This window comes from Scomber japonicus, chromosome 18 (genome assembly GCF_027409825.1).
Source record: "Scomber japonicus isolate fScoJap1 chromosome 18, fScoJap1.pri, whole genome shotgun sequence".
In the NCBI taxonomy this organism is placed as follows: Eukaryota; Metazoa; Chordata; class Actinopteri; order Scombriformes; family Scombridae; genus Scomber; species Scomber japonicus.
In genome coordinates, this window is record NC_070595.1 from 26705343 (window position 1) to 26730543 (window position 25201).

The window sequence follows — 25201 nt, forward strand, 5'->3', positions numbered from 1 at the left end:
GAAGGAAGGACAGAGGAAAGAAGGAAGGGAGGAAAGAAGACGGGGTCAATTTGACCCGGGAGGACGACACAAAGGGTTAAAAGGGAAAATATTAAAAATTTTAAGAAGCTGGAATTTGACTTGAAACTTGATTAATCGATTATCAAAAATAGTTGGCAACACACTGATGAATCGTTGCAGCCACACACACACACACACACACACACACACACACACACACCAACCAGCAGGGGGCGCTCAATACAATTCAATATTAAACTGTGGAAACTGCATTTGGTTGTCAATCCCCCTCCCCACCCCCCCACCCCCCCCCCAAAAAAAATAAAAAACATGACAAAAACTGAACAAAAGAGAATGATGGGTATGAGTTAGAAATTAAAGAGAAACAAATGGAAATAAAAGATTAAAAAGTCTCATTAGGAGCATTTTTTCTTCTTTTCTTTCAAGTTTTGTCCTTTTGACTTGAAAAAAAAAAACACCAGTAGAGCAAAAAAACAAAAAACACTGACTGACTACTATTATTTCGGGCTGGGTATCAAACCTCAGTATTGTTTATATTTTTAAATCCAGGGCAATAAATGTGAGGTTAAGATTCGTTTCACTTTGGCAAAGTTGCTCATATTTTTGGGGCCCTTTAAAAATGAAAAAAAAAAAAAGAGTGAATATCTCTCATTTTTAATATCAGATGTAGATACAGTAAATAAAACATCCACCTTATTATACCCAGCCCTGCTACTAATAACAGCTGACTTTTACTTTTAGCACCTCATTTCAATAAACCTCCAAAAACCTCAGAAAAAAAAAAAAAAAAAGAAAAAAAAGAAAAAGATGAATCTCCAGGTATTTTATTTTGACACTCAAAAACGACCCCAAACTGTGGAATGTGACTCGCTTCGTCGTGATACAAAAAAGACTGCTATAAAACATTTTGTTCCTCAAATACTCATCAATCAATGTGCCGAAGGTTTTAATTACCAAGTGTAAAAAGTCATAAATTCGCACCCTCTCTTTTTCTTTTTTTTAATACTGAAGTCGTACAAAACAACTCTGAAAGTAGCTTCTTTTTTTTTGGTCGTCATGGAAACGCTGATAGAGCTACACAGAGAGAGAGAGGGAGAGAGAGAGAGACTGTTCTCCTCCACGTTAGAAAACAGTAAACAATTCATGGTCAAGATTTTTTTTTTTTCGTAAACTTTTTCGGCTGTCGCTGCAGCGTTAGCGGGCAGTTGAGGGAGTTGAGATAAAGAGAGAGGTGAGGAGGAGGAGGAAGGAGGAAGAAGAGGAGGAGCACCAGCGTTGCCATGGTCACGAGTCTAGGAGGGAATCGGCGCTGGGAGCCTTGTAGAGGTATTTCCAGATGGCGTAGTAGTGCACGGCTGCAGCCAGCGCCACGAACACGTGCCAGATGGCGTGGGCGAAGGGGATGACGCCGTCGCTCTTAAAGAAGAAAACGCCAAGGCAGTAGATGAGTCCTCCGCAGGCCAGCTCATGAAGCCCCTCCGTGTTGCTCTGCACAAACACAATAAAGAAATAAATAAATAAAAACACAGTCGGGGGTTCAGCTGATTTCACTTCACGGTCGGTTTAGAAGCCGCAGTTTGAAATGAAGTGTTAAAAATGTTCCTAATTTTATATATTATACTTTTTATACTTCTCAAATGAGCTGCTAGGGCTGGGCAATGGGAGGAAGGAAGGAAGGAAGGAAAGGAAGAAGGAAGGAAGGGAGGGAGGGAGGGAGGAAGGAAGGAAGGAAGGGATTAAAGGAAAGAAGGGAGAAGGGAAAGGAAGAAGGAAGGAAGGAAAAGAAGAAGAAAGAAAGGAAGGGAGGGAGGGAGGAAGGAAGGCAGGAAAGGAAAGAAGGGAGGAAAGGAAATATGGGAGGAAGAAAAGGAAAGGAGGAAGGAGGGAGGAAGGAAGGAAGGAAGGAAGGAAGGTGGGAGGGAAGGAAGAAAAGGAAGGGAGCAAGGGAAAGAGGAAGGAAGGAAGGAAGAAAGGAAGAAAGGAACAGTAAAAACAGACGGGGTCAATTTGACCTGGGAGGGGTCTTTTTCAACATTGTATAATTTTATTCCATCATTTTGGAAGCTGCAGTTTGTTGTTGTTGTTGTTGGTTGTTGTTGTTGTTGTTGTTGTTGTTGCATTTCAAAATAAGAGCATGCATACATAAAAACGGTCTCGCAATGCATCACAGAACTGAGCTGGAAAATATTGAAAAATGTGGCAAAATGTGGATTTTTATGAGAAAGTTTTTATTATAATTTTATTCTACAGTTTTATATTAACAGTGCAGATAAAATATATAATTTGGTGTCATTTAAACTATATTTATAGTTTGTGTATTGACTTATAAAGCTGTAATATTCACCACAACCACAAGAGGGCAGCAGAAACTAGAACACAGATAAACAGATTGAAAATATTGAGGTTTATAATTAAAGACAGCACATTAATTAATTTTTTAATACAACAAATTAAACATAAACCCTTGAAAGGCTTCACTGATTACACAGGAAGTGCTTCAGCAGCAGCAGAGGAGAAAGAAGAGGAAGAAGAAGAAAACAAAATGTTCTCACACCTCCGTCGGGTGTGGATGAAGTGATGAAGTGATAATAAGAATAATTTATTGTATAATTACCATTGACGTCACCACTGACGCGGGGAAGAAACCCATCGTCAGATAGAAGGCCAGCTCGACAAGTTTATACCTGCGAAGACAAACAAATACAGAAATGCAAATTACAAAGCGCCAGAAAAGGACGGAGAGAAACAAATATCATGTTACTGTAATAAAAATGTCATTTCAGTGAAAGTTGTGCAGTTTCCAAAGAGTCAAAATATCATTTTTACTGTTAGAGGAATTTAATTAGTTACAAATAACTAAAAGAAAGCAGCTTATTTGTGGTTTAATAGAGCTGATATTGGAATTTATGAAAATGAATTAGTAGAGAGAGTCTCTCTCAAACTTTAACTTTTTTTTGTATCTGGTGCCAAAACGTGCAAAGTTTCAGACTGTAGACAAACATCTCTCTCTCTCTCTCTCCCTCTCCCTCTCCCTCTCCCTCTCCCTCTCCCTCTCTCCCTCCCTCCCTCCCTCCCTCTCCCTCCCCCTCCCTCCCTCCCCCTCTCTCCCCCTCTCTCCCCCTCTCTCCCCCTCTCTCCCTCCTTCCCTCCCTCTCTCCCTCTCTCTACCGGTCAAACCTGTCGCCAAGTGCTCGCTCATGAGGGAATGTCGGGTTTCTTTAAAATGATGCCTGAACAACTCAGTGAAGCGCAGATAAAACTCGTCAAACCTGCCTTCACAAACTGTTGTGTTGTACAAACAGACGAGCTGCAGAGTGAAATCACTGACTGACTTTCAAACTGTTCATTTCTGATTCTGACAGTTGCAGGGAGGAGTAGCAGCGGTATTACGTGTAGTAATTGTACTCAGTGTTTTGCCTATTTTAGGTGAACGTGAAGTGAACGTACTGTATTTCTGCCTGATGAACGTTATAGTGAACACGTTCATGCTCTCTCACAGTTTAACTTTATTCAACTGAGAGCCAGATTTCCATAGAAAACCAGCTAAAAACACCGTAAACAGGCCTTAATATGTAACAGAAAAAACACCCAATCTGGTAACAGCAGCCACCACAGAGTCACACCGCTGCATGCATCATCAAAATGTGAAGCATGGAGGCAAAAACTAATGAAGGCAGCAGCAGCATAGACATATATATATAACCCTAACCCATGTATATCTGTCTATAAGCAGCTCTACCTCAGACTCTGCCTCCACCATCTGCATCTTCGTATGATTACTTAAAACTATTTTGAAATCTGACTCACAGTTTCAGTAATTGCTGTCTGTGGTTCTACATGGGCTGTGGCAATCATTTTGGAAAATAGCTTCCCTCCTCCCTTCCTTCCTTCTGTCCTTCCTCCCTCCTTTCCTTCTTGCTCCCTTCCCTTCCTCCCTTCCTTCTGTCCTTCCCTCCTTTCCTTCCTTATTGCTCCCTTCCCTTCTTTCTTCCTCCCTCCTTTCCTTCCTTCTTTCCTCCCTCCCTTTCCTTCCAAAACCCCCCTTTCTTCCTTCTGTCCTTCATTCCTTCCTTTCTTCTTCCCTTTCTTCTGTCCTCCCTCCTTTCCTCCCTTCCTTCATCCCCTTCCTCCCTCCTTTCCTTCCCTTCCTTCATCCCCTTCCTCCCTCCTTTCCTTCCCTTCCTTCCCTTCCTTCATCCCCTTCCTCCCTCCTTTCCTTCCTTCGTCCCCTTCCTCCCTCCTTTCCTTCCCTTCCTTCCCTTCCTTCATCCCCTTCCTCCCTCCTTCCTTCCTTCCTTGACTCGAGGACAACAGGAGGGTTAAAAATAGTTTTAAAAGCAGCAACTGGACAACGTCTCTGTCTTAGGAAAATAGCTTGCAGCAACATTTTTGGAACTGTGAACTTATTTCAGTTCATAATTCAAAATTTTGAACTAATTCATTTTTAAAATTTGTGAACTGAACTTTGAACTAGTTCATGTAGAAAGTGAACTTTCCCCAACGCTGCATATCAAGTGATATCTGACACATTTACAGTCTTTTTAGCATCAGATTCCCTCTTAGTTACAAAGACACATTAATGCTGTAGTAAGCTTTTACAGTGTAGTAGTGACTTTAAGTAGTAGTAGTAGTAGTAGTAGTATTTCTAGTATTAGTAGTAGTAGTAGTAGTTCTAGTATCAATAGTAGTAGCAGTATTAGTAGTAGAGGTAGTAGTAGTAGTAGTAGTAGTAGTAGTAGTAGTAGTAGCAGTAGTAGAGGTAGTAGTTCTAGTATCAATAGTAGTAGCAGTATTAGTAGTAGAGGTAGTAGTAGTAGTAGTAGTAGTAGTAGTAGTTCTAGTATCAATAGTAGTAGCAGTATTAGTAGTAGCAGTAGTAGAGGTAGTAGTAGTAGTTCTAGTATCAATAGTAGTAGCAGTATTAGTAGTATTAGTAGTAGTAGTAGTATTAGTAGTAGTAGTAGAGGTAGTAGTAGTAGTATTAGTAGTAGTAGAGGTAGTAGTAGTAGTATTAGTAGTAGTAGTAGTAGTAGTATTAGTAGTAGTAGTAGTAGAGGTAGTAGTAGTAGTAGTAGTATAGGTAGTAGTAGTAGTAGTATAGGTAGTAGTAGTAGTAGTAGTAGAGGTAGTAGTAGTAGTAGTAGTAGTAGTAGTTCTAGTATCAATAGTAGTAGCAGTATTAGTAGTAATAGTAGTAGTAGTAGTATAGGTAGTAGTAGTAGTAGTAGTAGTAGTAGTAGTAGTAGTAGTAGTAGTAGTAGTATCAATAGTAGTAGCAGTATTAGTAGTAGTAGTAGTAGTAGTAGTAGTAGTAGTAATAGTAGTATTAGTAGTAGTAGTATTAGTAGTAGTAGTAGTAGAGGTAGTAGTTATATATCTTCCAGATTGGTACTACATGTTATAAAAAGGTAGTAAAATGGATGCAGGTTAATTGCTGGTTATTATCACATAAACTACCACGGTGTAATCAGATTACTTCACACTTACTTTTCATGATAGTTGACCCCTCCCTGTCCCAACGTCACTGCCCCTCAACTGACTGAATGATTGAATGACTTTATGATTTTATGTTGTTCATATTCTGTTTGTCCTTTTTTTTTTTTTTTTAATGATGCTGCTCCTCATGCCTTTTAAATTGCCCCTCGGGGACAAATAAAGTGTTTTGAATTGAATTGAACTCACTTTTCATGATAGTTGAAGACATAAATGGTTCCAGCAGCAGCCATCAGCCACACAAACCAGCGCATGTGTGCTGCTAGCGGGCCGAGCTCACGCAGGTTCAACCTGACAGCACAAAGAAAAATGTTGTAAATTAAATAAAAAGCTAAAGTCTCCATGTGAGAGTGCGTGTGGCTGTGTGTGGCTGTGTGTGAGAGTGTGTGAGAGTGTGTGTGTGTGACTGTGTGTGACTGTGTGTGTGAGAGTGTGTGTGAGAGTGTGTGTGAGAGTGTGTGTGGCTGTGTGACGGTGTGTGAGAGTGTGTGTGACTGTGTGTGGCTGTGTGAGAGTGTGTGGCTGTGACAGTGTGAGAGTGTGTGTGAGAGTGTGAGAGAGTGTGAGGCTGTGTGAGAGTGTGCGGCTGTGTGTGACTGTGTGAGAGAGTGTGTGAGAGAGTGTGTGACTGTGTGTGAGAGTGTGTGAGAGTGTGTGAGAGTGTGTGAGAGAGTGTGGCTGTGTGTGAGTGTGTGTGGCTGTGTGACGGTGTGTGAGAGTGTGTGTGACTGTGTGTGGCTGTGTGAGAGTGTGTGGCTGTGACAGTGTGAGAGTGTGTGAGTGTGTGTGAGAGTGTGTGGCTGTGTGAGAGTGTGCGGCTGTGTGTGAGAGTGTGTGACTGTGTGTGAGAGTGTGAGAGAGTGTGTGACTGTGTGTGAGAGTGTGTGACTGTGTGTGAGAGTGTGTGAGAGTGTGTGAGAGTGTGTGGCTGTGTGAGAGTGTGTGACTGTGTATGAGAGTGTGTGTGGCTGTGACAGTGTGAGAGTGTGTGACTGTGTGAGAGTGTGTGTGATTGTGTGTGAGAGTGTGACAGTGTGAGAGTGTGTGAGAGTGTGTGTGAGACTGTGTGTGACTGTGTGTGACTGTGTGTGAGAGAGTGTGTGGCTGTGTGAGAGAGTGTGTGCCTGTGTGATTGTGTGTGAGAGTGTGTGTGAGAGTGTGTGAGAGTGTGTGAGAGTGTGTGTGCCTGTGTGATTGTGTGTGAGAGTGTGTGACTGTGTGTGTGAGAGTGTGTGTGAGAGTGTGTGACTGTGTGTGTGAGAGTGTGTGTGAGAGTGTGTGACTGTGTGTGAGAGTGTGTGACTGTGTGTGACTGTGTGTGTGAGAGTGTGTGTGAGAGTGTGTGACTGTGTGTGAGAGTGTGTGAGAGTGTGTGTGAGAGTGTGGCTGTGTGAGAGTGTGTGACTGTGAGAGTGTGTGTGGCTGTGTGTGGCTGTGTGTGGCTGTGTGTGAGAGTGTGTGTGAGAGTGTGTGTGGCTGTGTGTGTGGCTGTGTGTGGCTGTGTGTGTGAGTGTGTGTGAGAGTGTGTGACGCTCACCACGGTGTGTAGGAGGCAGCGATGAAGAAATAGATGACCACTCTGTCACACATGTGGAAACAATGCTCCATGGACCTGAAAAACAAACAAACAAACAAACAAGTTAATATTTAATTTATTTTTAACTCAACATCACTGAAATGCAAATATTCAGATTCATAGTCTTCTTTATTTCTTCTCTGATTGGATGGTAAATGATTTAACCCTCCTGTCGTCCTCCCGGGTCAAACTGACCCTGTCTCTCTTTTGACTCTTCCTTCCTTCCTCTTTCTTTAATTTTTCCTTCCTTCTTCCCCACCTCCCCTCTTTCTTTGCTCCCTCCTCCTTCCATCCTTCCTTCCTTCCTTCCTCCCTTGCCCCCTCCTTTCCTTCCTTCCTTCCTTCCTTCCTTCCTTCCTTCCTTCCTTCCTTCCTTCCTTCCTTCCTTCCTCCTTTCCTTCCTTCTCTCTTAAATGCCTTCCTTTTCGTCCTTCCTTCCTTCCTCTATTCCTCTTTCATTTTTCCTTCCTTCTTCCCCTCCTCCCCTCTTTCTTTGCTCCCTCCTCCTTTCTTCCTTCCTCCCTCCCTCCTTTCCTTCCTTCCTTCCTTCCTACTCCTTTCCTTCCTCCCTCCCTCCCTCCCTCCTTACTCCTTTCCTTCCTTCCTCCCTCCCTCCCTCCCTCCCTCCCTGACCTGAGGACAACAGGAGGGTTAAATGATGCCGTTTTTAGACACTAATTTAATAAGTTTGTGTTTAGATAAAATTTAACATTTAAGAGCTTTGGCTTCTATTTTAAGATGAAAAGAAGGATTTTGTGTACATTTCTAAAAGTTGAGTATTACTATCATCAGCAGTAAAACTCAGGTATTATATGTAGAAATATGTCTAATATGTTATATTCATTGTCACAACGCTGCTTCTGACGCAATTTAAACCAAAGCAACAACAAAAAGGAAACCAGCGGTGAAAAGAAGGATTACAAAAGAAACTGAAGAAATACAAATCCAGTAAAACAAAAAGGAACAGGAAAAAGAAAAACGGCAGCGAACCAGAAAGGAATAAAAAAAAAAAGAAAAACAAATAGTTCCTTGTCAACAGCTGCGTATCGGCCTGGTTTAAATCCTCGAGGGGCAAACTGATTATTAAAGACTTATCACACCACTTAAAATGACAGAGAGATTACAGCTGCTTGTTTGTGTACTGAGTTATCTTTCCTCTGCATGTATGGAGTAGAAAGTAGAAGAAAGGTCAGTGACTAATAAAAAAAAAGAGAGAGAGAGAGAGAGAGAGAGAGAGAGAGAGAGAGAGAGAGAGAGAGAGAGAGAGAGAGAGAGAGAGAGAGAGAGAGAGAGAGAGAGAGAGAGAGAGAGAGAGAGATCAGCAACTAAGAATACGTTTAACCCTCCTGACGTCCTCCCGGGTCAAATTGACCCCATCTGTTTTGACTGTTCCTTCTTTCCTCCCTCCCTTCCTTCCTTCTCTCGTTCTTTCCTTCCTTCACCCCCCTTTTTTGCTCCCTTCCCTTCGTCCCTTCCATTCTTCCTTCCTCCTCCTTCCATTCTTCCTTCCTCCCTTCCTTCTGTCCTTCCTCCCTCCCTCCTTTCCTTCCTTCTTGCTCCCTTCCCTTCCTCCCTCCCTTCTGTCCTTCCCTCCTTTCCTTCCTTATTGCTCCCTTCCCTTCTTTCTTCCTCCCTCCTTTCCTTCTTCCTCCTCCCTCCTTTCTTCCTTCCCCCCTCCCTTCCTTCTGTCTTTCCTTTCCTTCCTTCCTTATGGCTCCCTTCCCTTCTTTCTTCCTCCCTCCCTCCTTTCCTTCCTCCCTTTCCTTCCTACACCCCCTTTCTTCCTTCTGTCCTTCATTTCTGTCTTCTGTCCTTCATTTCTGTCTTCTGTCCTCCCTCCTTTCCTCCCTTCATTCCTTCCCTTCCTCCTTCCTCCTTTCCTTCCCTTCCTGCCTCCCTCCCTCCTTTCCTTCCTCCCTCCTTTCCTTCATTCATCCCCTTCCTCCCTCCTTTCCTTCCTTCCTTCCTTCCTTCCTTCCTTGACTCAAGGACAACAGGAGGGTTAAAAAATAGTTTTAAAAGCAGCAACTGGACAACGTGTCTGTCTTAGTCTCTGCTCACCTCATGTGGCTCTTCTTCCAGGTGACGATATGAAACACAGTGGAGACCAAGAAGAGAGCGCACAGTCCCATCCCGTACACCCAGGCCGTGATCCTCTCCCAGCTGTTGTCGGACAGCCGGTGCAGCAGCGCCATGCCAACGAAGGCCGGCATGATGAGGAACTACAAAAAGGGAGACACACTATTACACATATATAAAGAAATTCATATTAAAGTGATTAAGGTGAATAAGGTAATGTTGACTTACTGCATGAGTGTAGCAGTTTGCAGCATGCTCGTAGCAGGTGGGCTGGTAGCGGCAGTTCGCAGAGGCCCGTCTGTTCATGAACCTTAAAAAAAAAAAATCAAACAATTAGACTTTCTGTAGCTCCAGAGACGTGAGAGTTGAATCTGTCCCCATCGAGAGACAGAGAGGACTGGTGAAAACGCTGATTCATGGGTGCAAACGACATTTTAGGATAAAGCAAATGCATGTATTAGGATTGCTGTGTCTGCTATAAACCACCATATATTTTGCTTTTTGACTGTTTTGAGCCATTTTTAAAGTAAAAAAACATCCAAATGTGATTATTTTTTTGGTTTCTTTCATCCTGTATGACAGTAAACTGAATATATTTGGGTTGTGGATAAAACAAGATATTATAAGATGTAATTTTTACCATTTTCTGAGATTTTATAGATCAAATTTCTAATGAAGAAAGTAGCAGACAGATTAATCAATAATGAGAATAATAGTTAGTAGTTGTAGCTCCAATCTGCTAGATGATAAAAGCTCTTTAGGTGAATAATTGTGAAGCCTAATTAAACTATTTTACTACTTGTCTGTGCCAAAATTTTAAACCCACTTTATTCATCATGTAAATATGGTTTTAAAAAAGGACAAGTTTCCTGGGTTTTTTGTTTTTTTGAGCATCAGGTGTCCACATGAACAGCGCAAGAGGTTATTTCATCACTGCAGTCATTCCTCCTGTTCATACTGACTATTAAAAGATTAAAAGATCCCAAAAGAGTTGATGTGAAGCTTATATGAGGCTTCAGCAGACACATTTACAGTCTTTTTAGCATCAAATCTCCTCTTAGTGATTCCTCTGTTGAGCTGTGGTGGAAGTATAGTAACAAAAAGACAGACTTTAGCACTAAAACAGACTATAAAATTGAAAGATATCTACTTGATATGACTCATTTGGGAGGCTGAAGCTTCATATTAGCTTCAGATAAACTTGTTTTGCACAATAGGAGGACTGTGGATTGGCCAATATGAACAAGAGAAATAACTACAGCAAGAAAAACCTGTTTCAAAGCTCATTTGGAGACCTGATTGTTGCTTTAAGACACACTTTGAAGAAAAAAAACTGAACTTCTCCTATAATTTAAAGTTATATCATTCATATTACATACAGAAACTAGCAGTATTATGCAATTAAAACATATATTAAACTAGTTTTTTCTTATTATCTGACAGTAATGACACAGCTAAGAAACATTTGCATGAATATATATATTTTTTTAAAGGCACATTTTCATGTTTTTTTACCCACCTCTGTAAGCTGTTCACTCTCTTCATTTCAGCCTTATTTAGATGAGAGACAGCACACACACACACAGAGATACACACACACACTCACAGATACACACTCACACACAAAAAAGCTGCAAACGCCAGCAAAAAACGAGCTTTTTTCTCTTTGTAACAAAAGGCAGGAATTAAACAATAAGCTGTCCTGCAAAGCCAAAAAGGAAACGGAAGGCCTTAAGCATTAGCTACTCATGAGCTAACTTTCTTTCGCTTTCTTTCTTTTTTTTGCACACCCACACACCCACACACACACTACACAGCTGCAGCAGCTACAAGGCACCAGCAGCTTCAATGCTAACACTCCTACTATAAAGGCACCATTTTAGTCTTTTTCTTAATAATACCATCCTGTTGCAAAAATGCTTGCTGGCTCACTCCCACGTGTTGGAGCTGCAGATATCCATAGCTGGCGTTAAAAAATAAAATAATATTAATAAAGGACTCCCTCCTCCTCCTCTTAATAACAACAAGCAACAGCAACAGCAAAAAAGCAAAGCAGCTCCTTCCCTCTTCCTCTTCCTTCTTCCTCGCTGAGCTGCTCAGTGTTGGAGTGGGATTGCTGTCCCTACCGCCCCCTATAATGGTGAGATGTTGACTGGCAGCGCGTTCGAGCCAATCAGAAGCGAGTAGAATGCCGCGCTGGCCAATCAGACGCAAGGTGGGCGTTGTCTTAAGAGGAGAGAGTCACCTTATTGGATATGCAAATATTTTAAAAAAGAAAAAGAAAAGATTGATTAAGATATAAATAATTAGGATTGGGAAGGTTACTTTGGAAATGTAATAGATTACAGATGCTAGTTACTCTATTTAATATGTAATAGATTACTAATTACTCTATTTAATATGTAATAGGTTACAGATGAGTAGTTACTGTATTTACTATGTAATAAAGTACTAGTTACTCTATGTAATATGTAATAGGTTACAGACTACTAGTTACTCTAATTAAAATGTAATAGATTACACAGTGACAGTCATCCTCTGGCTATGCAAATGTTAAAAAAAAGATTGATTGTGAGACTATAAAATAATAAATATAAACAATCACGGTTGGGAAGGTTACTTTGGAAATGTAATAGGTTACAGATTACTAGTTACGTTATTTAATATGTAATAAGCAATGTAACTATTTCAATTACTTAATCAAAGTAATGTAACTTTATTTTTCGGCTGTTAGGGTAAGTGTTTCCATTAAGCACCAAAAGCTAAGTTCAGGTGTTTTTCATGGATACTGACATGATTTATAAGGGAGATCATTTCTTATAAAGCAACATTTATCTCTCATTTTAAATGTATTCATTAGTTCATGTAGATTTTGGAATACAAAATAAAGATATTTGATGAAAAAAGTCAAAAGGCATGAGCTTAATTGGTACTGTGACTCCATTTAAGCCCATGTGTTCTCCAAATAAGCTCACAGATTAATAAACATGCAATAAATAAATAAATAAATTTTTGAGTTAACACCTGTTGAGCTGAGGATAACGGGAGGATTGAAACAATATCAGGTTCCCAAATGAACAAAGAAACAAGTTTTTTGACCATTCGAAGATCCTTTCTTTTTGTATTTTCATTGTAAGTAATGGGGGACAAAACCCACATCTTCCTTCTGTGCCAAAAAATGTCTTTAAAAGTTGATCTGAAGCTATAATATGAAGCTTCAGTTGTCCCAAATGAGTCAAATCAAGTAGATATCTTTCAATTTAACACTCTTTTTTTTAGCGCCAAAGTCTCTCTTTATGTTACTATACTTCCACCACAGCTCAACAGAGGAAACACTAAGAGGGAATTTGATGCTAAAAAGACTGTAAATGTGTCAGATATCCACTTTGTATGGACTAACTCAGACTGCTGAAGCTCAATATGAGCCTGTTTGTCCTCTATCACTTCCATTGAAAGCACATTAATAGTCAATATGATATGATGTTTTAAGACATTTGAAAAACTGTGAACTAGTCCTTTAAAATGAAAAACCCTCCTCTGTCTCCTTTAGTAGCTATCTGACCTTTGACCTGCATGTTTAAATTGAATTTAATAACATTTAAAGTCAACTAGGTGCCTTCTTGAGGGATATTTTACTTTTTTTTACATATTAACATGACCTTAAAAATCTATAAAAACCTGAATATTAATCTGATTTAGTTGATTCTTAGCCTTCAGCATGTTCCCACTAAACAAAAGATGCTCTTGTCATGCAAACGTTACGTAAGCGGCTCCTCTAATACTGAAATACTGAACACAGTGGCTTATATGTTAACAGCATAAACTCAATATTAAGGTTAATAGTAGACTTAAAAAAAATAATAATTCTGGTGGTAAATCGGCCTTTTTCATAATATCTAATGGAGCTGTTGTAGAAATATGAGTCCGATGTTGCCACACACACACACACACACACACACACACACACACACACACCCAGCCCAGTTGCATAATAGCGCTGTAACTTGATGAGTGACTCTTAGATTTAACAGTGTTTATATAAGACCAATCCTCCTCGGGCTTAATGAAGTTCAAGCTGTAACGCTGCTGTGAATGCATATAGTATAATTATTTAGTATGTGTGTGTGTGTGTGTGTGTGTGTGTGTGTGTGTGTGTGTGGTTCACGTCGCTGTTACTGTACCAGTGAGAGCAAATAATGGGATTGATCCAGACTAAAAGAAAGAGCTCATTGTTTATGGGGAGTAAGAGGAGGAGGGGGGGGGGAGGGGGGGGAGTAGGGAGGGAGAGAGGGAGGGGGGGGGTATTTTTAAAAAGAACATTAGCACAGACAATGGCCATATGTTAGTGGACAGTGTCTCCTTGTTTCTGGCACCAGTCTGCTTTTTGTACCCCCCACCCCCTCCCCTCCCCTCCCCCTCGCCCCCCTTCCTGTGCTCTGTTTCGCTAACACCTCTAATGTGACCTGAGACTGAGAGCCACAGGTTGGGAAGCGTGTGACATCACCGAGGATCAGGGTGACTTCCTGTCCTGGCTGAAGTTCTGGTGTCAGTTAGGTGTGTGTGTGTGTGTGTGTGTGTGTGTGTGTGTGTGTGTGTGTGTGTGTGTGTGTGTGTGTGTGGTGTTTAACCTGACACAGAAACAGGTGTGTCAGTGTACGGACTCACCTGTGATCTTTTATTATGACTGTGTGTTGTGTTTGATTAAACTATTGTATATGTTGACCTACCTCTTTTTTATTTTTATTTATTTTATTTTATTGTTTTAATAGAATTGATCATTATTATTTTATTAATGCAATAATAAATATTATTATTTATTTATTATTTTATCTTATTATGTATTATTTTTCCTGTTATTATCACTAGTGTTATTATTGGTGTTTATTTATTTATTTTATCTTATTTTTTAATAGAATTAATCATTATTATTTCATTGGTACAATAATATATATTATTGTTTATTTATTATTTATTTATTTGTTATTTTATTTTATTATGTATTATTTTTTTCTTCCTGTTATCACTAGTGTCATTATTAGTATTTATTTATTTATTTTATTTTATTTATGTTTAATTGAATTGATCATTATTATTTTCATTAGTACAATAATAAATATTAGTCTTTATTATTATTTATTTATTATTTTATTTTATTATGTATTATGTTTCCTGTTATTATTAGTATTAATTCATTTAATAATTTTTGAATTTATTCTATTTGGGGTTTTTTGTTTTGTTTTTCCTGACTTGATATATAGTGTATATATTTGTTATGTTTAGAAATATGTGTATGTATGTAGGTATAAGTGTATATATGTGTATTTCTTGTGTGTATATATATTTGTACTTATATGGTTATTTAAGTGGATAAACTATTTATTTTTTCCTTATTGCTGAGATTGTTAAAAATCAATAAACAGAGCATTTGGGGGAAAACTATTGTATATATTGTGTATATTATTATTATTATTGTTATTATTATTAGCAGACTCTCCAGCATGCATTGTATGAGAGTTCAAACTCTCCAGAGACTGTTTGTTTTGTTGTATTTTTAGACATGATGGAAACTTTAACACACGTGGAGATAAACGTGTCATGATGTTTGGTTTCAGATTCAGTCCCAACCCTCCGTACGCTCATAAATTAACTAAGTGACTGAGAGCGGCCGTCCTCATTGTGTTTGTACTGACTCTGGTACAGAGCGGCTCCACCAGGTTTCAGCATGTGACAGAGGAAGATATAAATCAAACTATTGTTGAACTTGTTATCTGTTGTTGAGTTAATGTAAGTTAGTTTTACTCGTGAGGCAACTTTACTTTCATTCAGTTAAGTCACATATGTTTCTAAAGGCAGCAGAGGAGTTTGTGTTTCCTCATTGAACCTTAAACTGCTGCAATTTATGACATTATTGGCTCCGAGTAGCAGCAAGAGTTAGAACTAGAGCTGTCAGCGTTAAGATTAATGCAATCCATAACGCCTTAATTTTTTTTAATCGCATTTTAATTTTGCAAGCCTTTTTGTCCCTTCTACTCACCCGTAGACGGCTCCTCTAGCTGTAGCGCTATGCTTTGAAGTGGCCTCCTGCAGTAAACCTACCGCGCTGATGGAAAGTAAGAGAGCTACTGGACTTTTGAACGGCTTGTTTAACTTCCAGACGCTTCAGTTGACAAGTCAAAAGTAAAATGCAACCTGTGTCAAACGGAGTTTAACGGGATCATCCCTATGTTCCCCGCTTTGTGTGTGACCGGGGAACATAGTTTACAGTCTACAGTTAGCCAGTTAGCTGAGTTAGCCGCCGAGCTAGCAACCGAGTTAGCCGCGATCGGGGAACATAGGTACGCTCCTAGTTTAACTACCACCGGAGAACGTCGAGTTTGAGTTAGCACCTCCACCCTAAACACCCAGGTGCAGCCAAGCGAGCCTCAGCTCCACCAAAGGACCATTTTGGAGTGTGGGATTCGCATTCCCAGTTGAGACACTCTGGTAAGAAATGCTTTCCATTATGCGCTTAAAACTGCCTTGAAATGTAAAATAACAGGATTTTAAACATGCAATTCAAAACGCGATTAATTGTGATTAAAAAAATGAATCGTTTGACAGCCCTAGTTAGAACATTTAATCTCTTCCTAAAAACACACTTTTATCTCAGAGCATTTTTCTAATTTTACTTGACAGTTGTTTTTAAATGCAGTGTTTCCCATACATTCATTCTTTCGTGGCGGCCCGCCACGAAAGAATTACGTCCGCCACGAATAGATTTTTCGGCTTTTGGCTCGCTCGACCTCGCTCATAAAAGCATAATAATGGGACTCTGTCTGTGAATGTAGCTTGTCGTAACAATTGCGGGGCAGTAGGTGGCGGCAATAAAACCAAAGAAGACGCACTTAATTCACCTGGTCGGCCAGAAGAAGAAGAAGAAGAAGAAGAAGAAGAAGATAGTCATATGTCTTTGCTAGAGGCTATCTGCTGGTGTGTGGTGTGTATGAAACAGGAGGAGTTCACGGACGTAAACAAAACAGTCACGTGTCCCACAGATGCACGTGTAGGTCAGGAAGTGACGTGAAAGGGACCGTATATGGTTTGTTCCGTGTCTGTTTCCTTACGTGTTGGACTAAATACATGTTGACATATTGAGGAAAATATTTCGGTTTTATGGAAACGGATTTCATATTTCAGCAGAATGGATACTTGGCGAGCTGTACAGAAAGTCCTGAGTCATAAGATGATCGTTGTGGATAAAGGGAAGACTTTGAAGGTATGTAGCATTATAGCTGTTAGCTTACTTTAGCGGAGTGGCTAGCCGAGCTAATCGCTAATACTATTACAGCTGTGAGCAACCATATAATTCATGAGTGGTCTTGAATGAATCAGGAGAATCTAAGCTTTCTAACAATGTACGGCACGAATATATATGTTTAAGGGTTGGTGTTTAAAACATTCAGAAGAACTTGTCGCTACCTCCCAACTTCCGGTCCGTCCCGTAGGCGGAACAGCGTGTTTTAAGTGTCTGCTGTTCCGATCCTTCATGTTGGCTGAAACAGACAAGTCACCCTCAAATATGCTGAAAACCATATTGAAGTTTGGCCTGCAGTTAGTCTTCCCTAATGTTTATGTGGCTTTGAGGATGTTCCTTACGTTGTCGGTGACAAACTGTGGGGGGGAGCGATCATTTTCTCATTTGGGGAGAATCAAAAATGAGCTGAGGACCACACCACCACAAATAGATGCCTGTCCTGTGGGAAACACTGAAATGTATTTTATTATTATTATATGTCTTGTTTTATTTTATTGTTTAAATGTGTCGGCTTTAATTTGCTGCCTTAGAGTCTAAAAAGTAAAAGTATTTGTAGTATGAGTTTTGAAAAGTGCTCCATAAATAAGAATGAACCAGCTCTACTTTTAATAACTTGATTGATTTCAAATTTATCTGAGAGCATTTATTTTTTATTTATTTTATTATTATGTTCTCTTGTTTTGTTTTGCTGCCTTGTGTATACTGTAGCTGAGTTTTGAAAAGTACTAAAGTATAAATAAGAAAGATGAATATGATTTTTACTTCATAGTAAAACCAGAAACCAAAACCAGCCTTTTTATTTTATGATGTGCTTTTCCTGCTGTATCATGTCAGAAGAGTCTGACGGATAATGTCACAGTCACCGTGCCCTCCGTCTCCGTCTCCTACTCTCCTACTTTAGATCTTCCTTTAACCCTTTATAGGGCACTCATTGAAATACTAAGGAAGGAAGGAATGATGGAAGGGAGGGAGGAAAGGAAGGACGGACGGAGAGAAGGAAGGTAGGAGGGAGGGAGGAAGGAAGGACAGAGGAAAGAAAGAAGGGAGGAAGGAAAGAGAGAAGGAGGGTTAGGGTTAGAAGAACTCATTGAAATACTTAAGGAAGGAAGGAATGATGGGAGGGAGGAATGTAGGAAGGAAGGAAGGACGGAAGGTCGGACGGACGGAGAGAAGGAAGGTAGGAAGGGAGGAAGGAAGGAGGGAGGAATGATGGAAGGGAGGGAGGAAGGAAGGACGGAAGGACGGACGGAGAGAAGGAAGGAAGGAAAGAGGAAAGAAAGAAGGGAGGAAGGAAAGAGAGAAGGAGGGAGGAAGGGAAGAAAGAAGGAAGGGAGGAAAGAAAGGAAGGAAGGATGGATGGAAGGGAGGAAGGAAGGATGAAATAAGGTAGGTAGGAAGGAAGGAAGGATATTTTGGGATATTTACAGAAGTTACCAAATATAATGATTTGCCCAATAAAGGGTTAATGGCCGAGTCAGAGAGTCAGAGCGAGTTTCACTTCTCCTTCATTTCTGGGAGAAATGAGAGAAACACATTTTATTCCATTTGACCCGCTAGTTTCACTTCACGCAGAGTTCAGCCTGATTTAACTTGGAAAGCTTTTAACCCTTCCATACTGTTCATTTTTACATTTTGACATTTCTTCTAGCTGGCCTCTTCCTTATAAGACCCTCAGTGTGTAAAAAAGGAAATAAAATGCATCTTTTTCTGTATATGAAGACATACAAAATGTTAAAAAGACCATTTAAACCATTTGTTTTATTCTTTATATTCTATAAAATAGTGTCTTTCCCCCCTGACTGCTTCATTAAGGATTCATCTTCCTTCTTCCTCCCTTCCTTCATTCTCTCTTTCATTCCTTCCTTCCTCCTCCCTCCCTCCTTCTCTCTTTCATTCCTTCTTCCTGCTTTCCTCCTTTCTGTCTTTCCTTCCTTCCTTCCTTCCTTCCTCTGTCCTTTCCACCCTCCCTCCTTCTCTCTCTTTCCTCCCCCCTACTTTCCTCCCTTCCTTTTTTCCTTTCTCCCTCCATCCTTCCCTCCCTCCCTCCTTCCGTCCTTCTTCCTCCCTTCCTTCTTTCCTTTCCTCCTTTCCTCCCTTCCTCCTTCTTTCCTTCCTTCCTTCCTTCTTTCTTTCCTCCCTCCCTCCTTCTCTCTTTCATTCTTTCCTCCCTCTTTCCTCCCTTCTGTCTTTCCTTCCTTCCTTCCTTCCTTCCTTCCTTCCTTCCCCCTACCTTCCTCCCTTCCTTTTTTCCTTTCTCCCTCCATCCTTCCCTCCCTCCCTCCCTCCCTCCTTCCTTCCTTCTTCCTCCCTTCCTTCTTTCCCTTCCTTCCTTCCTCTCTTCCTTCTTTCCTACCTCCCTCCTTCTCTCTCTCATCCCTTCCACCCTCCTTCCTTCCTTCCTTCCTTCCTTCCTTCCTTCCTTCTTTCCTCCCTAACTCCTACTCTCCCTTTCCTCCCCCCTACCCTCCTCCCTCCCTCCTTCCCTACCCTCCTCCCTCCCTCCTTTCCTCCCTCCCTCCCTCCTACCTTCCTTCCTTCCTCCCTCTTCCCCCCTTCTGTCTTTCCTTCTCTCTCTTTCCTCCCCCCTACCTTCCTCCCTTCCTTTTTTCTTTTCTCCCTCCCATCTTCCTTTCTTCCTCCCTTCCGTCCCCCTTTCCTTCCTTCCTCCTTTCCTCCCTCCCTTCTATCATTCCTTTCCTCCCTCTCTTCCCTCCTTCCTTCCTCCCTCCCTCCCTCCCTCCCTCCCCTCCTTTCCTTCCTTCTTCCTCCCTCCCTTCTTTCCTTGACTCGAGGACAACAGGAGGGTTAAATAATGCAGTAGTCGTCTGGAGAAAACAAACAAACAAACACTAATGAAATGAATTGGTGTCGATTAGTCACCATGCTGGCATGCATTCCTTTCCTTCCTCTCTCCCTTCTTCCTCCCTTCCTTCACCCTTTCCTTCCTTCCTCCTTTCCTCCGCCTTTCCTTCCTTCCTCCCTCCCTTCCTTCCTTCCTTTGTCCTTCTTTCCTCCCTCCCTCCTTCTCTCTCTTTCCTCCCTCCTACCTTCCTCCCTTCCTTTTTTCCTTTCTCCCCCCCTCCTACCTTCCTCCCTTCCTTTTTTCCTTTCCTTTCCTTAATAATTATTTAAAAAACAACAACAGATTCTTCTCGTTGTCAGCAGCTTGAGATTTACCACGTCCCTTTTTTTTGAGTCGCACTTCCTCTAACACTTGATTTATTTTGCCTCACTTGTTGAATAAACACTTTTACTAAATAACTAAATATAAAAAACACAACATCATGACTTTCATTCGTTGACCCTGAATTCAATCTCTCCCTCCCTCCTTCCCTCCCTCCCTGCCTCCTACCTTCCTTCCTTCCTCTCTTCCTTCCTTCCATCAGTCCTCCCTTCCTCCCTTCTGTCTTTCCTTCCTTCTTTCCTTCCCTCTCTCCTCTCTACCTTCCCCCTTTCCTCCTTTCCTCCCTTCTTCCTCCCTTCCATCCCTCTCTTCCCTTCTATCATTCCTTTCCTCCCTCTCTTCCCTCTTTCCTTCTTCCCTCCTTTCCTTCCTTCTTCCTCCCTCCCTTCTTTCCTTGACTCGAGGACAACAGGAGAGGTTAAATAATACAGTCGTCGCCTGGAGAGAAAACAAACAAACAAACACTAATGAAATGAATTGGTGTCGATTAGTCACCATGCTGGCTCCTCTTAGTTTATGTTTACATCCCTCCCCACGCTGTTTCCTATCCTCTCCTGCTTTTGGCCACACGGCGACGTCACTGACCTCAGCTTAATGCCGTCGCTTCCTTCCAGTCATGAGACTTTACCCTAATTACCAGCTTCCTGGTTGTAAATAGCGCTTCACGTCAACACCCGACTCTTACCTACTACTCTGTGGAGAGCTGTGATAAATCTGAAATCTTAACTTCACCTTCGTGTCAAATTGACCCTGTCTGTTTTGACTGTTCCTTTCTTCCTTCCTTCCTTCCTTCCTTCCTTCCTTCCTTACTTCCTCCCTCCCTCCTTCTCTCTTTCATTCCTTCCTCCCTCTTTCCTCCCTTCTGTCTTTCCTTCCTTCCTTCCTCCCTTCCTTCCTTCTTTCCTCCCTCCCTCCTTCTCTCTTTCATTCCTTCCTCCCTCTCTTCCCTCCTCCCTTCCTTCCTTCCTTTCCTTCCTCCCTTCCTTCCTTCTTTCCTCCTTCCCTCCTTCTCTCTTTCATTCCTTCCTCCCTCTTTCCTCTCTTCTGTCTTTCCTTCCTTCCTTCCTCCCTTCCTCCTTCCGTCCTTCCTTCCTCCTTCCGTCCTTCCTTCCTCCTTCCTTTACTTCCTTCTTCCTTCCTCCCTCCCTCCATTCCTTCCTTCTTCCCACCTCCTTTCCTTCCTTCTTCCTCCCTTCCTTTCTGCAACACTTGAGCTCCTTTAACCCTTTGCTGATTGTTGCACTACCTTATTTTCTTATGCATTTACCTACCTCTAGCTGTTTTTTTTTACTTTAATAATTATTTTAAAAAACAACAACAGATTCTTCTCGTTGTCAGCAGCTTGAGATTTACCACGTCCCTTTTTTTTGAGTCGCACTTCCTCTTTTACTTGATTTATTTTGCCTCACTTGTTGAATAAACACTTCTACTAAATAACTAAATATAAAAAACACAACATCATGACTTTCATTCGCTGACCCTGAATTCAATCCTTTAACAGTCACATATCAGATAATTGTCCTTATTAATGAATATGTGCTTTTTTAACCTCCTATATATTTGTTAAAAACTAGAAAACTCATTCATCTGCTGCTGATATGAAGGATATAATAAAGTATAATCAATTATTTATAGCTCCAGATTGTCTTTTGTAGGTTTTTAACCTGAATTGACTTTAATGGACCATCATGAAAACATTGCTGCCATTAGTATAATTAAAAAAGGCGCTGGACCAAATAATAAAATCTATAAAAGCAATTAAAAAGTCTGCACATTGATGGTATCCTATTAAATTTACATGCAGTGTGTGCCATTAATATAACTACCATTATGTCATTATCACTGTTAGTACACTGCTTCATTTAATAGATATATAAATTGTCCTATAAAGGTCTAAATGCTGTTTTAAAAGCTTTAATTTTACCTGTAGTTTGGATAATATTGTGTCTTATAAGTGATGAAATTTGATTATATATTGAATATTTAAAACTAAAGAAAAGGAGAAGACATATTTTAAATACTTTAAACCATTAATTCATTAGTCAATACAAACAAAATCAATCATTAATTATTATTTTTTTGCTTCCAGCCTATCAAATGTAAAGATTTTTAAGTTTTCTCTTCATGCCACTGCTGTGTGAGGTGACGACAGGTAAAGCGGTCATGCATCGATATGCTCTGTAATCCTCAGCCAAGAAGCGCTGCTGTATTTTCCACTGTGGAGCACGCAAGGCTCGTTAGCTTGTTAGCTGCAAGATTAATTAACACACGTAAAGCAAAACACCAGCAGCAGCAGCAACCATCCTGACCTAAATACACCGTTTAGGTTTATATACAGCTGAATAAAGGGGCTGCAGAAATATATTACGTATGATTCATCTGATCTCATTTTAAAGGACCAGTGTGTAACAAATAAAACTTCCATATAGCCCTCCATATAACTAGTGCTTGGTTTGTCCATTCTGGGCTACTGTAGAAAGATGGCGGCCTCCTTAAAGGTAATGATAACACCATAATTCTTATTTTAAGGGATTATACACTCTAATTAAAACCCCTCTTACCAAAGCCGCTCCATTAGATACCACTAAATTATACGTACTGCACCTTTAATTATCACCGGGTACATTATGGAAATGTATCAGTATCAGCTAGAGTGGCAATAATAAGTCAATTAATCAATTATTTGCAAACTTTTCAACTATTTTAGCACTTATTTATTAACTATTTATGCAATATTATTTTTATTACTGACAAATTGAATGTTAATTATTGCACGGTTCCCCTTTTTTAAAGTGTTTTAACTCGTGAAACAGTATTTTATTTTTATGTACCTGCATAATAATGACAATTAAAGTGAAATGAAATGAAATTTAAGTAATAGATTATTGGTTTTTTGAGATTATTGAGTCTTTTATTTTAACAGGAAATGACCGAATTCTCTGATTCCAGCTTCTTAAATGTATTTTCTTGAGGTTTATGGATGAAATAAGGATATAAATTATGGGAAACATTTTTTATTTTACCATTTTCAGATATTTTATAGACTCAAAAACCAATTGATTGATCATATCGGATAGTTCCAGTATTTCCACTACTATTTTTCTGAATCTTTTAAAAGTGTTAGAAGTGCAGCAGTGATAAACTTCCCTCCGCATTGATTCCCTCACCTTCTCTGTCCTACTGAAGGTAAAACTATATGTGCCTCTTCATTCTAGCGTGAAACAGTAAACCAATTACAAAGCTGTTTAACCCTCCTGCGTCACGTGTGTACGTACAGTAAAGCTTCTTTCATTCGGCGGATGCTCTCTCACCTACACAGTGCATCGTAAGGTCAGGAGAAGTTAGGACTATGTAAACTAGATCAGCGAGGGTTTGAAGCCTCGTTAGCCCTAATTGAAATCATGTCAAACAACTCAAACATGTCTGACTTTCCACCGCTGACTGACTTATCGGGGCAGAGGATGATATCTCTGTTTTTAAAGGTGTACTCTGGGATTAAGCTTCACCTACTGCAACCTACGACACAGTATAGACATTATAGGAAGCAAAAACTAGCTTATTTTTATACATTTGCAGGTTTGTCATTTTGCCAATATGAAATTCTGGCGGCTGTGTGAGGATTTATTAACACTGAGCATGATCAATATATCACTATTCCCATTAAATTAGCTTTTTAATTATTAATAAGTAGACCTGATTGATGTTTGTGGCAGTGTTTGTTGGCTTCAGGCGACTACTGTATTATTTAACCCTCCTGTTGTTCTCGAGTCAAGGAAAGAAGGGAGGGAGGAAGAAGGAAGGAAGGAGGAAGGAAGGGAGGAAAGGAAAGAAGGAGGGAGGGAGAAGGGAAAAAAGGAAGGGAGGAAGGGAGGGGGGAGGAAAGAGAGAGAAGGAGAGAGGGAGGAAAGAAGGACAGACGAAGGAGGGAGGGAGGGAGGAAAGGAGGAAGGAAAGACAGAAGGGAGGAAAGAGGGAGGAAGGAATGATGGAAGGGAGGAAGAAGGTAGGATGGGAGGAAGAAGGGAGAGAGGAAAGGAAGGAAGGTAGGAGGGAGGGAGGGAGAAAGGAAAAAGGGAAGGGAGGAAGGTAGGGGGGAGGAAAGAGAGGGAGGAAAGAAGGACTGACGAAGGAAGGAAGGAGGGAGGGAGGAAGGAATGAAAGGGAGAAGGAGGGAGGGAGGAAAGGAGGAAGGATGGAAGGGAGGGAGGAAGGAGGGAAGAGAGGGAGGAAAGAATGATGGAAGGGAGGAACAAGGTAGGAAGGGAAGAAGAAGGGAGAGAGGAAAGAAAGGAAGGAAGGTGGAAAGGAGGAAGGAAAGGAAATTGATCTACTGATCAAAGCAAATCATGAGAGAGAGAGAGAGAGAGAGAGAGAGAGAGTGAGAGTATATTTAATGCTCTATTATAGTATTTTATTTCACTCTTTTTCTATTTTTCTGTACTTTGTTTTTATTAATAGTGTGTGTGTGTGTGGGGGGGGGGGGTTAATTGTATGTTTTAATGTTTCCATGTGTTTACTATTATTGGGTTTTATTTTTATTTCTCAAATTGCATGTTTTTATGGTGTTTTTTTATTTCCAATTCTTACTGTTAAATGTTTGTTTTATATAAAGCACATTGAGTTACTAAAGATTTATCAGTGTATATTTCTGGGATTTTCTCTCGTCTTCTGTTTTTAGATTAGATTAGATTAGATTAGATTAGATTTCTTTATTTTTACCCGCAGGTAAATTTGGCTCGCAGCGAGAGACATTCATACAAAACAATACAATAAAATGAAAACAGTAAAATAGCCACACAATTTGTCATCATCCCCATCATCATTCTATGCTGCGTCATAAAGTGCATTATATATGTAGGGTGGCTACCAGGCGGGGAGTACCTATCCTCTGAAAAGAAGCCAATGCGGAAGTAACTTAGAGCTGCATTCTATCAAAAGGCCACCAGGGGGCGACCGTCTCTATACAAGTCAATGGAGAATTCACCAACTTCTCACTTGATTTCTAACCTCAGTAAACGTTTTCAAAATGTGTTTATGGTCTCAATCGCTAGTTTAAAGCCTTCTTCAATGCAGTATGATGTTCACTTGGGACATTTTGGCCTCCCTGATTTTATATTTGACGATAAAGCAGGGTATGCATTAGGGCGTGGCTACGTCCTGATTGACAGGTTGATTGACCAATGTCCTCGAGATCCAGCCCTCGCAACCAATCGCAGCCTCCCCGCTCCGCCGTTAGTCCCGCCCATACTTCCGTCCATGACTCCGCCTCATGCCCATATAAGTAGAATCCGTGTTCTTTTTTTCCCAGCATGCACCTGAAATTCTCAAGATGGCGCTGCCTAGATTCGAAACTATTGGCTTCCGAGCAGCAGTCCACAAACCAATGGGTGACGTCACAGATGTTACGTCCATTTCTTATATACAGTCTATGGTGGCTACCCTAAAAGTGCATGGCATAAAGTGCATAAGTTCACTCATCATCACTATTATTATCATCATCATCATCATCAACTCCCCAACCATCATCAAGGGATCACAAGTTCTTATTAAGATG

General features: G+C 40.5%; 1 protein-coding gene across 2 annotated transcripts in view; it reads right to left on the reverse strand.

Annotated features, from left to right (window-relative positions):
• Window positions 1-652: 652 nt before the first annotated feature.
• mmd (monocyte to macrophage differentiation-associated) overlaps window positions 653-25201 on the reverse strand; it is a 28631-nt gene continuing 4082 nt past the window's right edge. The window contains exons 1-7 of one of the 2 annotated variants that reach the window (XM_053338284.1): window positions 10689-11262; window positions 9398-9479; window positions 9152-9312; window positions 7052-7126; window positions 5704-5805; window positions 2636-2705; window positions 653-1509 (exon numbers count right to left, since the gene is read on the reverse strand). In XM_053338284.1, the coding sequence (XP_053194259.1) occupies window positions 1306-1509; window positions 2636-2705; window positions 5704-5805; window positions 7052-7126; window positions 9152-9312; window positions 9398-9479; window positions 10689-10714 (720 nt within the window). In that variant the 5' untranslated portion in view covers window positions 10715-11262 and the 3' untranslated portion in view covers window positions 653-1305. Of the gene's footprint in view, window positions 1510-2635; window positions 2706-5703; window positions 5806-7051; window positions 7127-9151; window positions 9313-9397; window positions 9480-10688; window positions 11263-25201 lie in introns of those variants that run through there. The other variant, XM_053338283.1, reaches the window with a different exon arrangement.